Below are 16,622 nucleotides of genomic sequence, written 5' to 3'. Positions count from 1 at the left end.
CTCGATGAATAGAATATCTAGAGGATACATCCTTTGTTTAGATCCAAAATTTCAAGGAAATAGATGCAGAGGTGGTACAAGGATGGGAGATGATATTGAGACGACTTGTCTCAAATGCAGATGATAGAAGGAAAGTGCAGGAGGAGCTGTCATATTATGGGTAAAGACAAGGATTGTTTGGTTTGGAGGATGCACAGAATGACAGGTTTAAGATTTCCTCCATTTGTTGGTGGGAGAACTTTGGGGCAAATGCTCCATTGTTGCAGAGTTTGGTCATGCGTTCCTCAGCTAGGGTGCTAGCTTCTCGCTTATTGAGCACCTAGGGAGCAATTTTGAAAACATTGCATCTAAAAAGAGGAAGAGACCTGGGGTTCAGAGCTCAAATGACCTTGTATTTGTTTACGTTTGCTTAACAACTTTATGGTAAAGTGCACTCCTAAACCATATATTCGATTTGGACCTGATGAGGATGATGATAGTGATGTAGTAGAGGATGCTCCTGAGTATCAGGATGATGATGAGGCCTAGGACCATGATGATGAGGCTCAAGAGCAGGAGGGGGAGGCCTCTACCACTATGCCACCTTCAGACCTTGAGGGCCGACTACCTGACTCTCTCGTTGTCTATATATAATGTACTTGACTTTAGTCACATACTTATCTGCTCTCTTATCTATAGTATAATATAATGCACCTCTATGGCATTGTGCACATTGCAGACATCTTCATCAAGGTACATTTCAGTTTTCTATGGATTTTTCGTGTGCTTTTAAAAGTTCAAAGCTGAAATGGAAAGTTTAGAGCTGTGATTTTGTTTTTATATTTTGGTGTATTTCCATGTGATTTGATGATGTGACATTTCCTTTTCCCCTTCTCCGTTCGCTCTTCCTGAAATGTTTCCAATTCATCATCCAACATTCTTGAAATGTTTCTGTTCTCGGGTAAATATGTTCTACATGTCATAATTGGTTCCATTTAATTTTCCCTTCTTTGGAAGGGGACACCCATTAGTTTGACTCATTTGACTTTCTAGTATGTCACAAAGACTAGTGGGTAATCTGTGTGCTTTTATAAGGACAGATCAATCAATCAAAAGGGCCTCCCCCAAGCAAATGATTTTTCAATCAAAGCATACTGAGATTCTTTGAAAAATAGATTCAGGCTTGATCCCTTATCTCTCTGCAAAGCTGTCAGGTAATGATGATACTCTCCCTCGCACTTGCAATCGCCTCCTTATATTAATACACTCTTCTTGTGAGGTGATCTGCTGGCAATCATAAGCTGTTCTCTCAGTGTGAGAATTTTACAGGGATGGACGATAAAATAATGGGGATCTCTCAATGTCAAGGCGACTAACACACAAAATGTGTGCTCTTCACAATCCCTCACTTGATTATGGATTACAATGCAAAGCTAAACAACAGTAAGAACATCTCCTATATGTTTTGCTGATGTATATCCAACTTGGTAGCCTTGTGTGAGAATGTAACTGCTCAAGGCACAAGCTATAAGGATTCCTACTAGAAGATGCTCTCTATGCAAAATACTTCAAACGTTCCTGTTGTGTTGCAGGTCCTCTTCTCAGCCGATCTGCTGAGCTATAAGCTCTGTATGTGACTCTCAGATCTTCTAAGCAAGTAGATATCCTACTTGCTGTGTTTACAAATACCTTCTTCTTGATCTGCCTTTTCGTTTGGATAGATGCAAGTTATCAATGTTAATTTGTACTTAGAGGTTCTTTCCTATGTCTTTTTTGACGCTGGTGAGGAAGCTGAACCCACATAGTGAATTCTAAGCAAAAGGGCATTTGACGTAGATCAAAAGCCACAAGCATTATCGTTCAAGGAAAATCCACATTGATTGTGGATTCAAGTATCTGCAAATGGATGGTGATCTGCGAAGACCAAAAGGACCTGCAAAGATGAAGGAATTAGATGTAGAGCTGCAGCGGTAATCCAAAGTAGTAGTACTAGTTCTGCAAGCAACACATAAAGCAGTAAAAAGCTCACATGAACCAAAGCGACCTGCAGCACAACGTGGACTGCACAGACCATGCACAAATTCAACACCTAGTGTAAATAAGCCCATCTTTGGGGGCAACAGAAGCAATAGTAACATGCATGTGTGCACAAGTAAAAGAGAGTCGTTAATACACAGGGGCAAATAAATCAACAAAATTGATCTGTAACAAACAGACCGGGCCTGCAAATCGAGATCTATTGCGATTTGCATAAGGAAAGGGAAAGTCATTGTAGAACTACAAGCAATGTATTTCAAATTACAAAGGTGTGCTGCAAAATTTCTGCTTGTAACGTGCGTCACCGACCCGCTGCTGCTGCTCCTGCTGGCTTTCGTTGCATCATCCCTTTCTTTCTTTTCAGTGTCCCTCTTTTGTTGCGGGTATTGCACGTCGAGTTGCTACTGGTTGCCACTCCTTTTTTTAGATGCCAAAGCTTACACTGCCTGGCTGCATTGAGTCTTTATGGTTGTCTTTGCTGATATTTATTTTGTAGGTTGATGGTTTCTCGTTTCCTGGAGTGCCCGCCTCAACTTTGCTCATAGATACTGCCATCTTTTAGTTTCGTGATGGATCTTCTTGTATCTATATGCAAAATTTGAAGCTCCCTATAGGTGCTTTGCCTAGGTTGAGATGTCACTGAGAGTTGTTTCTACAAATTCTTTGTCAATAATTTGAGCTATGTCTCAGATTGCAAAAGATCTCAATTGCCTTTGTGCAGAACGTTGCTCGAGTCTTACAAAGGAACCTCAAAGGGCTAAAATACCTTGGCTCAGGTGTGTGTGCATCAAGCTAGAAGACTACAATAGGGCTTTGTAGGTCTACCAACTTGGCTCTGATACCATGACAGAAACGGGGAAGGCCTGTTAGACTACAGTCTGAGTCCGGTCCCAAAAATAGCACAGTTAGGAATGAAAGGCACACACTGAAAATAAAATTGATGCAAAGAAATGCCAGTCATTGGCTACAACCTCTTCTAAAGATGGAGAGATGCACAAAGTCTACAAATGTAGCAACTCGCTACAAACACATGAATCTACAATACATAGCAAACCGTGAGGAGGTATGAGGGTGAAGCCACCCTTTGACCTGACCTTTCAAAGAGGTCAAGGTCAAATCTTCTATGTCTTAGTGGCTTAGTGTGCCCAATCAGAATGGACTAACACACATGCATGGATGCAATACTAACATCTGCTTGTCCTAGAGTGTGTGAAGTGGCAAGTGCTTGCCTATGTGACATGTAGCAAGGCCACATCAGTTAGACCAATGGTATGGTGCCATGTGGCACCCATCATGTGCATCCATGGTGGATGCATATGGGGGGTATGCCACATCACGTGACCCCTTACATGAAGTCACAGATGTCCTAATCTAGGAGCTAATATCCATCTACCTGGAACCTTAAATAATACTCACAACCAAATCACCCCATGGCTGAATTAGTGAACTAACCCCAACAGTTGATCACTCACTTTCCCAACATGGGGCTGCAAAAGGTTGCTCATTCATAGTATAGACATTAGGAATTATTGGAGAGATCCCTTTCTCCCTTGCAACAACCACCCAACAAGCTCATCATATGTGCATGGAGCCCCTTAGGGAAACATGGAGAGCAATGACAACTACATCATATGATGGGGCCACATTGTCGAGAGTGAGGGATCTCTCATCAGTGTTAGCTGTTTGATGTTCCACTTTCGAAGTCTATAGGCAAGTTCAAAGGTTGTTGAATCAGCATGAGAAATACATAGGGTGCTAACTACAAGCGGTTGATCCACTAAAATTTGATAGGATCTCGGAGCTCTTTAGCCCTTCTCATGCTAGCCTCCCCCTTCTTGCATCAACTCCAACCTCTCCTACCTCCGAAACCCCTTAATTGCCTGCTTTTTGACCCCTCTGCTGGTCTTCCACCCCCACCCGCACCCCCACCCCAGCCCTCAGGCTGCATTTTGTGTGAAGCTGCTTGAGAAGAAAAGCTGCATTCTTTGTGAAGCAGCCTGAGAGAAAAGCTGACCCACCCCGTCACCCACTGGGGATGGGGAGAGCTAGGCAATGTTCTCATAGACCCAAAAAGGGCAATAAATCACCCATGTGAATTTGTTGAGCCTCAAAATAATTGGATAGGAATGCTTTCCCCTCCCCCATGTGAATGTGTTGAACCTAAAAATAATGGAATAGCAAAGGAAACCCATCCTCATAATAGGGAAGTCCCATTTTGACAAATCTTTTGCGTGGATATGGGACGGGGAGCACTCTCTACAAAACAACACAAAAGAGCATAAAAGGACTTGGGAGTTGACAAAGTATCAATTTCAAGAGTTTTAAAATCATCCTTTGCTTTCTACTGAGATTGCTTGGGAGATTTTTTACTGCATATAGTGGGACCATACATCATTGTTTTCCCCATCCCTGCCCACTTTGTCCTTTCTTGCCTCCTCAGTGCCCTTTGCGATACCTCCTTGTACTTTTCCCCCCCCTCCACACCAGGCAAATCTTCCAAAGTAAGCTCCTTTGGTGGAGCAAGAGAAGGGAAGCAAAAGCTCTCATGGCGTCTTCCTCGACTCCCACTTCCACGAGGGGCTCTCATGGCGTCTTCCTCGACTCCCACTTCCATCAAAATCTCCCTCTCAAAGTTAGGGTGCATTGTTGGCCTCACCTCTATATGCACTTTAGGTACAGGGTTTGTGCGTGCAATCTTTTCTCTCAAGAGAGCTACATGTAGGGGGTGACTATTTACAAAAGAGGTGTTTTCCTCCACCTGATCTTGGTGGGAACCACCTAGATTCTGCTTCACCAGGGCCTCAGTATCTAGGCATGCACTTGGTCTTTGTCTTTTTTTGATATCACAGATTAGTATTAAGGACATGGAAGCATCCAGCACATCCCTCATTGCCAAGTGAATTTGTTTTCCAGGTCTTCCTTGGGAGTACCGAGATCTTTAATGTAATTATGTATGTGATTGAATACAGAGGATGGTTGTGGGCAAGCAGTTATGGCATGTGTGAAAGTGAAGAGGAGAGAGTACACTACACAACCCTACAATGCACATCTCTATTGCAAAATGACGAGAAATGTTGTTATATACATGTCAAAAACTAAAGGTTTACATCCGTTAGCACTCTCTAGTGTATGTGCACTATATTTACATAAAATAGTGCTAAGATGATCATCTCCAACACCTTCCCTCAAGAGCAACTTTATGATATGAAGAAATACATACTCCCTCTAGACCGAATTCCTACATGTCTAGTGTATCATCCTTCTCCTTTCGTGACAATACCTGATGGTATGTTGCAAGAATCTTGTTTATATGACCTGTATTTCTTTGATAATGCTTAACCACTTTGTATGTGGTGCCTCAACTTTTGTGTGGTTTTTTTGTTGTCCTCTCGATGTCCTCTTGGATCAAACATCTGTATTTGGCGTTCTGCCTTCATGTGTGGATTGAGAATGTCAATTGCATCTGAAAATCGTCTTATTGTCTATATCTGAGTCATTGCTGATTTATTCTGACCTCCGTTCTTTGAGTGATCATATATGACTGTATTACCAAACGATTAGATGTGAAAATATGGTGGATTTTCCATAAACATGGTGTCATTAAAAAAATATACTGCAAAATCATATGTTTGAATTCTCAAACCTGATGTGTCTGTCATTGTGTAGATCCAAGAGTTGTTGCATCTTTTTTCTTCGTGTATCCTGTCTTCCCAAAACTTGTCGCATTGAAGTGTTGCTTTCATTTGATCTTTTGCAATGCTCTTCTAGTACTTGCTGTCTCTGGTACTTCGCTTTTTGGATTGCACTGATGAGACGGTAGAGCAAACACACAAATGCCTTTATAGCCACTGGTTCATGTCACGTTCACACAAACCCAGAAGAAACAACACTCCAACAACAACTTGAACAACCACAGCCGTAAACACCATGAACCAATAACTGCCGACTAGTACATACAACCACTGAAAAATACAATAGTCACCGAAGGATATAACAACCATAGACTCACAGGAGAGTCCCTTGCGGGATTAGAAAAGGAATTGCTGCCAAATAGATCAACTGGATGCTAGGGAGCTCGGATGGACTCTTGGACTTTGCATCAACTCCTTACTTGTCTTATATCTATCTTCACGGCTTAGAAGCACTTGAAGCAATTAAAGAAAGCCTTGTTGTAACAAATTCTCCTTCCTTCACACCACTTATTGCTTGTTACCACTCCAGATGAGCCAGGTCCACACCTTTCTTTACCAAGTCCAGCCACCATATACTCAACTTGCATCTATCAACATCTCATCATCATGTGTTTCTTTGACACTTGGCCGATTGCAAGCTTTCCCTTGTACTACTGTCGGCTCGTAAAAGACACGCTTGAGAGCAAGGCGACCTTTACAAGATAAATAGTCGCTATGTTTGTCAACTACTCACGCAAACTAGCCGACTCTCTTACTATCAACAGTGGTTGCTCTTAAATCTCGTTGGACGCAAACACCTACTATAGGAAGAGTCCCCACACAATCTAGTATACGACCATCTGTTATTATGCCTTAGCTGATTTTGAATGCCTGAAATTGCCATTGGATCATACACCACGACCTTCAGATAGTGCTTTCCACAGCTAGAAGTAGTGCCGTCAGACTTCTACCTATGCTGTCTCCTCTTTGAAACACCCTTCGACTAATACACAGCCGACACAATAGTGCCCTTGCAACCCTTGAGCAAAACTGTCCACCGCCCACAGCACAATCAAGTGGACACTCACGTCGCGGGGGATTATCATGCACGTTCAGACCTTCATGTTCTCTAACAGATCAAGATGCCGTGATTCCTCATAAAACAACCAGTCACTACGAAATCCAGCACGCAGCTATCCAGACATATCCAACGACCACTATTTGTTTGCTTCACACAAACCCATCAAGAGGCTCTGATGCTTCCTACAAGTGAACTGTCTACTTTTGCAAATCAATTGCACAACCGGCTGCTTGATTTTAGTGTGCCTTGCCACGTTTTGAATATGCCTCTATCACTTACGTCGCCTGCCTCCATCCACAGCTCCATGCAAATCTTTATCTCTTGATTGGTTCTTTGCATACACCAATCAAGGCCATTCCTTCCAGATTATCATGTAGGTACTCTAAATAATATGGGTTGCTTTTTGCACTCCTTGGGAGCTGCCATGTGCCCTCCCTAAAGCAAATGTACTAGAGGGTTTCTTGCTGTCCCATAGACCTTTTGGTCTCCAGTGGACGTTAATAGACTTTCTTTCTTTCTGTCACAAAGACTATTGACTTTTCCATGAAGTTGGCTAACTTACAGCTTATATCTTAAGATGGCTTTTTGCCTTTGCTTGCTCTCACATTGTCTAGTAGTTTATGTCCCTTTGCTCACATTGATGCCTACACTTGTTGATGTTTTCCTTTTAATGTTTGTCTCTCCCTGAAGTTGTACTTGTTGCATATATTGCCTTGTAAAAGTTTTTTACTTCAAATGCATCCGCATGTAGATGTTTCTTCTTCACTTGTACTTTGCTGTTACCTTTGATTGATGATGGATGTCTTTGGCTAACTTTGGATGTCTTTTTACTGATTTCTTCTTTGTTGATGCATGGACTGCTTCACTTCTGGTTTTTGAGTGCTTAAGTGCTCTTTTGGATTTATAAGCGTTGACTGTGTTGATACCTCTTTGCACATAAACACTGCTTGTTGGAAAATCTCTTTGCTTTTACATTTTTCATTGCATTTTGTTGAAGCCAAACCTGAGTTTTAACAGTTGGAATCTGTGCTAGTTGCGGTGGTGCATGTGAATCTATTTGATTTCTAGATCAAAAGTCATTAGCTATCAGAGTTTGGGCAATTTTGATTAGTGTGGATTAAAAAGGGGTGTAATTGACCTTCAGCTAGGGAGGCTCTTAGGGAAATATTCCATGAGTATATTGCGATGATGTGGTATTTGACCTTATGTAGGTCTTAACTAAACTTTGGCTGAGCATAACTCTAGCTTGACTAGGGGTTTCCTTTTACCAACCATGATGTGTGATGACATGGCAAATGATGTGCTTTTGTTTGTCATGAGTGTGGATTATTTTTTCATGTTACTTTATTAACAAGTGAAACTTTCATTACTCATATTTAGAAGTTTTTAAAATCTTGCCAAGATTTACGTCTTTTTCCCAAATTTTGCAAGGAAATATGTAAAATCGTGTTATATTTTGGCAGTCTTGTGAAACTAAAAAGATGAGCTCTATAAGCTTCTACCAATGTTTACATTAATATATCAGCGTACCTTTGATAATCAATCAGGAATGCTTGTGTTATGCTTGTGAGTAGTGTGAGCTTGTTGCGATGATTTGCGTGCTTGCTGTGAGTTGCATGAGCTTTTGTGCGTTGTGGCTGTACCTAGTCTGTGAGTTGCATGCTGTGTGCTTTGCTTGATGCGCACTGCTGTTGTCTATTGCATGCTTTGAGAGTGCTGCTTATGTTGCATGGCTTTGTGCAGCGTGCATGTTGCTGTGCGCTATGGGCTGCTTGCTTATGTCTGTTTTGTGGCTTATTTGTGTGTGATGCGTTGTAAATGGCGCTCCTTTCTTAGGTCTTCTATGTCTGAGTAGAAGGTTCTGTAGACCCTGTTGAGGGGTATGAAATAGCAGCCAAGGCCTCAAATGGCATTGATGGAACTTCAGACTACAATGAATGACCTTAAAGCATGAGCTGCAAACTCCATGTTTTACAACTGCAAGATTGAAACTTCTGTGTCTTGAATTTCGTATCATATAGACTTCACTTTCTTTTATTCTGTCACATAGACCTCAGATTTCTCCCTTTGAGTCAATGCTTGTTGATCTATGAAACTTAAGTTGAAAGCTTGTGTGTTGATTGCTACTTTTGGTTCATGTTTCCATGTTAAGATTTGTGTGTTTTTATGAAGGACGGTTGCAAACCTTGATATCAAGTTGGAACTTGTTCCTCCTTGGCTGATCAACTTTATCTCCAGACAGCTTATAGGGCATGGATTCAAACTCTATCAGAAAGTGAGTATGTGCTCTCGGCAATGTATTCATGTTCTTTGTACCTCTTATCTCAAAAAAATCTGACAGACTTTGGGTTTAAATGGGAATCTCAAACTAACATTCAATGGGACTGTGACAGACTCTTATGTCTATAAACAACAATGAGGCAGGCAGTCAACACTTCAAAAAGTTGATAGAAACTGAGCCCCTGTATACTTGTATAGAGAAGGGACTGCAGTCAAGGAAGGCCAATGTGAAGGCAGAAAATGGAGAGAAGAACCGCTCAAAAGAGGCCATTCAGAAGAAGACATCTACTTGTGATGATTTGACATCAAAGTTATCTGTATCGGAGGAGGAGACATCTCATGGTATTACTGGGAAAAAATCCATTGGGGGTATTTCCTCCTATATCATGACCAGTAAAATTGAGAACGATGAGAGCATTGTTGCAGAGCCTCTACATTTGGCACCAAGGGGCATTTTAGCAACAAACAGGATAGATGCAGGACAAGTTGGAACATGTGAAGAGGATGTAGGGCTTGATACAGAGGTACAAGAGGCTCTTAAGGTTTTGGACAAAATGATATCCTTTGTCCATGCCTACAAAGATGGCTCAACCACAAACAGTCCATTGATGCCGTCCCCTGAAATTAGAGCTGGTTCATCCCAACATGCATCTAGGAGCTATGTGGATGCACATTGTAAGTCAACCAGCCCAGTAATTGATGGTGGATTGGCAAATTGCACACACGAGCAGGAGGTCTGTATCCCAGAAAATAGCCTTGAAAGGGCGGTACCAAATTTACAAGTTTTTGATGCTAAAGAAAAAAATGTAAGCAGTAAAAGCCTCCACATTCTAGACAGAAAAAAGGTAAAATGGAGTTGCTTCTGTTTCGCATTCCCTACATCCTGTTGCGGCTAGTAAATAAAGACTAATATGTTATGAAAGATGAATCGGTATAGGTCTATTTATAAGTCAAGAAGCTACTCCCCTTAAGTCAGCATGGCAAAAATATCAGTCCATGGCTGGAGTATAAAACCAATAATTAGAGCTGTCTCAAAGATGATATCAGGGATGTGATTGTTTCTTTTGAAGGGTTGGAAGATGCTTCAAATGTAGTGCAGGCTCTCTTTCTGTTCCATTTTTTGAGTGTTCATCCTTGCTACCTTTCATGGTCGTATTTACACACTACTCCTAGGAAATCCCAGGTTATCCACTGTTCTTTGTCCATCCTTGGGCATCACAACATTTTTAAGACCCTACAGTTGGATACATGGTTCTCTTTCTGTCCGATGCTTCTCCCATCTCTGCACAATGCCTTCCCGCCCTCCTACTGCCCCTACAACTCACCTACTGCCCTTCTCCTATCCATCCACACCTTTCAGCCATGCCTAGTACCATCCCTCGAAAATCCTGCAGCCCTTTTCCCATTACAGCTTGACAGCATTCCAGGTGATCACATACCTCTACCGAGTCTGGGATAATGGTTCGTTTACCTCAAGCCAACGCAGGTGACCATGGCTAGAAGACAACAAACAGTTGTAAATCACAATCATATGCTTGCTGCATGAGGGAAAATTATTGTAAGCTCTTGTGAGCACTTTCCACCTTTCATACTCCTTAGAGAACAATTTGCTATCTTGACTATCCATATCACTAGCATCACAATTGTTTGTCAATAGCATTGAGAAAAATTAAATTCCTCCCCAAAACTTGAATGCGCTAAAGATGCAAAAAGCCTCTAGTAGCAAGCATATATTTCTTAAGGAATACAAAGACCGTGAAACATGTTGGGAACTCAATCAAAGGTTGACCCATAATCACAAATTCCCATTAGGAGTACATCTCATGGGCTTGTTGGATGTTTTGAATAAGAAGACACTAGTACATGCTATTGTCTTCCTATAGCATTTTATGAGGCGCAGTCAATCTGAAGCTATTTAGCAATGTGCCTTGGGTACTTTTGTTGAGATTTACTTTACCAAGCATAAAATAAAATTTGCACGCACACATCAGGCCTCCAAACATGATAATTCTATAGCTCTACTCAATGAGAAACAATGGTGCCACTCCTAGTATCATACGATCGGATCTTTTCGACACTAGTGAGAAACACATAGATGGCTAAGCAACCTTGAAGACTACCACAAACTATCAAAAAAAGATGATCAAGTCACAATATACGAAGTTGCTCCAATGAGTTGATAAGGACATGGAAGGGCCAAGCTAACACTTTTTAATGGGGACAATCCCTCTTAAGTGTTAAAAAATGCTAGAATAAACTTTAAAAGCTCAACCAAAGATTGTCATCTTGCCATGCAATTGGCCAATATGCTATACATTGTAGTTGTACGGCTTCATCGATTAGGATTTTGAGATCTGTGAGAGAAAAGATGAGCAAGAGTGAGCAAGAGAGTGAGCTAAATGTAGATCACTTAATAGTGTACTGAAATGAAGTGGAGTACAAAGAAGAGATGAGGGGTTTTGTCTAAGTGACAAAACCCTATCTAATCACTAACCGTAGTTAGGGATTAGACTGTGGTTAGGGGGAAAAACCTCTAAGAGGGAAAAGCGTCCTTAACCCACTTATTACATTACATTGGTCATTGCCTAGAATATAATAATAATTCTAACACCTCCCTACAGTGTCAATGTGGTGTACAATGTAGTGATCAATCACCAAAAGGAGAGAAGTTTAGGGCACTACGAAATGCCTCAAACTTCTCACATGGAAGTGCTTTGGTGAAGATGTCTACAACATTGTCATGTGTTGACACATGGATCATATTGATCTCCCTTGCATATGCAACTTCTCTTTGGCATAATGATATTCTAAGAAGAGCCTTTTTGCATCTCTGCATCCTCCACCTACTAAAAAGAAGGTGACTTGTGCAAATAATTCTTCTTATTCAGTGTGTGGAGTGGGGGACATTATTCTCACATCCATTGATGGCACACATTTCAAAATTTCAGATGTTCTCTATGTGCCAAGTATAAAGAATAATTTGCTTTCAGTGTCCTCTCCTAATAGAGGAGGATTTCAAGTTGTATTCGATGATGCTAAGTGTGCTATCAGAGACAAAGAGAATGACTATGCTTTGATGTTGTCAGGCACCTTATATCGGGGTCTTTTTCAGCTAGATATATATGAGAAAAGATTCGATCTTGCATTTTTAGTAAGCACTTCCACTGCTGTGATGCAGAATGTGGAGTTATGGTATGCCAAGTATGGGCACATGAGCTATGGCAGCTTAATGACACTTCAGAAGCATGATATGGTTGATGTATTACCTCCTTTAGAGTCACCTCCTCCTCATGCATGTGAGGGTTGCATCCTTGGCAAGATGCATAGATTTCCTTTCAAGAAGGATGGTGCAGTGAGAGCTACACGCAAATTACAGAGATCATTCACAATGACGTCTGCAGTCCCATGAGGACACCTTCTTTTGAGGGTTATCTTTATTATGTTACATTCATAAATGAGTTTACCAATTACACTTGGGTCTATGGTCTTAAGGCAAAATTAGAGGTGTTTATGCATTTCAAAATCTTTGTGGCTATGGTTGAGAATGAGACAAGACTCAAGGTGTAGACACTTCACACAGATAGAGGGGGGGAGTATATGTCTCATGAGTTTGAGGCATTTTTCAAGGAGAAAGGTATCACGCATCAGCTTACAATGAGGCTTACACCTCAACAAAATGGTAAAGCTGAGCGCAAGAATCGCACTCTTATGGAGATGGATAGATGCATACTTACTAGTAAAATATTGCCTCACAGGTTTTGGCTTGAAGGTCTCATGTGTGCAAACTATGTTTTGAATTGGGCTCCCACAAAGGCTTTGAAGACAATCACTCCCTATGAGGCATGGCATGGGAGAAAGCGTTTCGCGGATCACTTCAGAGTTCTTGGTTGTGTTGCATATGCTCACATGCCTGTGGAGTTTCGACACAAGTTGTCAGAGAAGGCACTTAAATGCATTTTTGTTGGGTATAGTGCACAAAGCAAAGCCTATCGTCTCTATAATCCTATTTCTTGCAAGATTTTTGTTAGCAGAGATGTTATATTTTCTGAAAATTCAGCACATACACATGCTGAATTTACAATTCCAGCTTCTTCAGATGATGTTGGTTCCCTAGTTGAGGTTCATGCTGAAAATCAGAATTTACAGCAACCTCCTCCTGATCCACATGCCCCGATTCAACCACAGGTTGATTTTGTACCTCCACAGGGTGTGGATGAAGTTGTCAGGCAAGAGATTCAAGAGATACACGCAGCCAAAACAGTCCCAAATTTGTTGTTACAGACTCTCAAGGAGAGTAGGCTTGAGGCCCCATTGCCTAGTAGGACTCGTAATGCAGTAAGGCCTGCAGGGGGGGCTCTTTCAGTTGACACAGCTTATGCAGGTACTCGTCTTGATGAAGAAGAACTTGACTCTTTGGAAGAAGCATAGGATAATGTGCGTTGGATGCATGCCATGCACAATGAATTGCAATCCATTGAGAAAAATCAGACTTGGGATGTTGTGGATTTGCCACCAGGTAAGCATGCCATTGGTACCAAGTGGGTTTTCAAGGTGAAAAGGAAGCCAGATAGGTCCATAGATAGGTACAAGGCAAGGCTGGTTGCCAAAGGCTATGCACAGAAGAAGGGCATACATTATGAGGAGACTTTTGCTCCTAGATCTCTGATGACCACCATAAGGTCAATTATTGCAATGGTTGCAAATTTGGTTTGGCATATCCATCAATTGGACATAAACATAGATTTCCTTAATGGGGACTTCCAGGAAGAGGTTTATGTCAAACAACCTCCTGGATTTGAACTTTCTAGCAATGCACTTCAGGTTTGCAAGCTTAACAAAGCTTTATATGGGCTGAAACAAGCCCCACATGCATGGTATGCCAAGATTAATGCATTCCTGGCAAGTAAGGAATTACATAATAGTCCAACGGAAAGCACCCTCTACATGAAGAAGGATGGGGGAGATATTTTGGTCATCATTCTTTATGTAGATGACATGCTGCTCACAGGATCAAATGGGGAAATAATTGCAAATTTTAAAGTTGAGTTGAAAGCTGAATTTGACATGACAAATTTGGGCATGTTAAATTTTTATTTGGGGATCCAGTTTATACAAGACAAGCGTAGCATCGTTATGTCTCAATCCAAGTATGTGCAAAAGCTCTTGGATAGCTTCAACTTGCATGATTGAAAGCCTATAGCCACTCCCATGGAGCCGGGGCTGAATCTTACTATGTATAATGCAGGTGAATCAATGGATGTCACACTTTACAGCCAGGCTGTTGGATGCCTCATCTATTTATGCAATATACGACCCGATATTTAGTATACAGTATCTTACGTGAGCAGATATATGCACAACCCAAAGACCACACATTGGTCGGCTGTAAAATGCATAAACCGTAATTTGCAAGGCACAAAGTCTTATGGCTTGATGTTTCCCGGGGGGTGACTTGTAGATGCATGCTTACAGTGACTCAAATTGAGGCACACAAGTGGGTGAGGGTGCAAGAAGAAGGGTCAAGGGAGGTCACTTCGAGCATGCGTGAAGGCATCCCACAACCATTGTTTACGTATGCAACGAAGTTAATCAATGAGTCTCAAATGAGAATAGAAAGTGGACTCCAAAATGGCTTAGTGACATAATTTTACAAGGTGGAAAGTATAGAAGCTTCAGGTTGGGAGTTTCATACAATGACTTTCTATGTGATAAAACAATGTGGGAGAGATACCAGGCAGTCCACCAGTGATAATTGTTTCTTTTTTAGCAAAGCTTGCATTTCTTGGCTGAGCAAGAAGCTATCTACAGTGGCTACTTCCTCATGTGAAGCTGAGTATAGGGCAGCTTTCATAGCAACAGTTGAATGTGTTTGGCTGCAACATTTGTTCGCTGATCTTCGTCTCTTATTGGAGGGTATGTGCTTTGAAGCACCACTATCAAAATACCAAGTATTCAGTGCCTCATTGACACTGAGAGAGCATGCACCCTTTGAAGGATCATAACTGCAAGTCAAGAAAGTACAAGTGTCATCCTCAATAGTGGATGTATCATCTGAACTACCCATTGAAAAATCTGAAATGCAAGACAAAAAGGCATAGTGCTATTCCACAAAGTTGGCTACAACATCTCCCCCATCATGTGCATGAGGAGCTGATGCATCTGACATAGCCATTCCTGAATCCCTTTTCTTTTCTTAGCTATGCGCTTCTTGCAGTAGTGACAAGTGCCCTTCTTGTTATGCTTATATGCATCACCCTTAGCCTTATAAGAGGGTTTTCCTGAATCAGCTTTATGCTAATGTGCGGGCTGATTGGCATGTTGCTTTGGCTGCCCTTATCCCTTGGGCTTGAATTTAGAAAACATGGCATGCTCGCTAGCCCGTGTTGCCATATTTCTTCGTGTCTGCTCCTCCTGCAACAGAAGTCCTACCAACTCATGAAATCATACCACCCTAGCACTGGTGAAGCAAAGCCCCATTCTCGTTGGCCCACACTTAGTGTACTCCTATGGCTCAAAACAACCCCAATGAGGTGTTTGGAGTCCTCACACAGGAGGATAAGTTGGATGGCACCAACTACTCCTTGTGGAGTTTTATGGTCCTGTCACTCCTACAACTAGAGGCAAGGGTAGAGGTCAAAATGCAGCACAAGTAGTTGAAGCTGCTGCTCCAAGGGCTCCCACAACAAAGCAGAAAAGATGGGATTCTAGGGATGCACAAGCTCTATCAGTGATTTCTCTTTCTATCAAGAGATTCATCATTCCTGACATTCAGTCATGAAAGACATCAAAGTCAGCTTGAGAGATATTGGAGAGCATGTTTGCAGCAATAAATGATGCCAGAGTTTCCTTTATGAAGAGAGAGCTTTCTCATACGCATATGGATGAGGAAGATTCCATGAATACTCACCTCACTAAGCTTCAGGATTTGAGGGAGCAATTGTTGAATATTGATGAAGTCATTCTGGAATCAGAGATGATTACCACCACTCTGAATTCTCTTCTTGAGTCCTATCTTGGTTTCCATACCTCGCTGAATTTGTCATTGAGGGGGGCCATCAATCGTCTCACCGTGGGTGTTAGGTCAACTATTCTGCTCATTACTACTTATCTTAATGTGACTAAACTACTCGCTTCACTTATTGCTTGTTTGTTGGAGAAAGGAGAACCTTAAAGGCTTCCGGATTCGAGGGTGTTGCCATAAGTGCCCCTCTAGCCAAAGTGAGGGCCACCACCTAGTTTCTTCTACTCCAAGACAAAGCAAAAGACTTGCCCGCTACTTAAAGGAAGGTAGGGACGAAAATGGGGAAAGAAAAGAAAAGGGCCATGCCTCTAGTTTGGGCAAAGAGGCTGCTCCAAACAAAAGGATTGGCAAGGAATGCTAAAAAAAGGGTGGTGGAAAAAATAGAAGAAAGGTGTAGAAAAAGGAAGGTGGAGAGAATGGAAGAAGGGGGCCATATGAAGCCTAAAAAAGGGGGGTTGTCAACTCTTCTTCAAAGGACTTGAGAAGAGCTGGCCTTTAGATTACGATGAACTAAAGACATCATTCTCACATCTTTTAGGACAAAGAAGATCCT

General features: G+C 41.7%; 1 protein-coding gene across 1 annotated transcript in view; it reads left to right on the top strand.

The window, feature by feature from the left end:
* LOC147891069 (uncharacterized) overlaps positions 1 to 10,481 on the top strand; it is a 45,232-nt gene extending 34,751 nt beyond the window's left edge. Inside the window, exons 8-9 of the mRNA XM_087389572.1 lie at positions 8,941 to 9,043; positions 9,162 to 10,481. Coding sequence (XP_087245698.1) covers positions 8,941 to 9,043; positions 9,162 to 9,944 — 886 coding nt within the window. The 3' untranslated portion in view covers positions 9,945 to 10,481. The remainder of the gene's footprint in view (positions 1 to 8,940; positions 9,044 to 9,161) is intronic.
* The last annotated feature ends 6,141 nt before the right edge of the window (positions 10,482 to 16,622 follow it).

This window comes from Dipteris shenzhenensis, chromosome 18 (genome assembly GCF_047967505.1).
Source record: "Dipteris shenzhenensis isolate YYH24624 ecotype China chromosome 18, Dip_SZ_1.0, whole genome shotgun sequence".
In the NCBI taxonomy this organism is placed as follows: Eukaryota; Viridiplantae; Streptophyta; class Polypodiopsida; order Gleicheniales; family Dipteridaceae; genus Dipteris; species Dipteris shenzhenensis.
The sequence above is the reverse complement of the archived record's forward strand: the minus strand, read 5'-3'. Positions and strand labels throughout refer to the sequence as shown.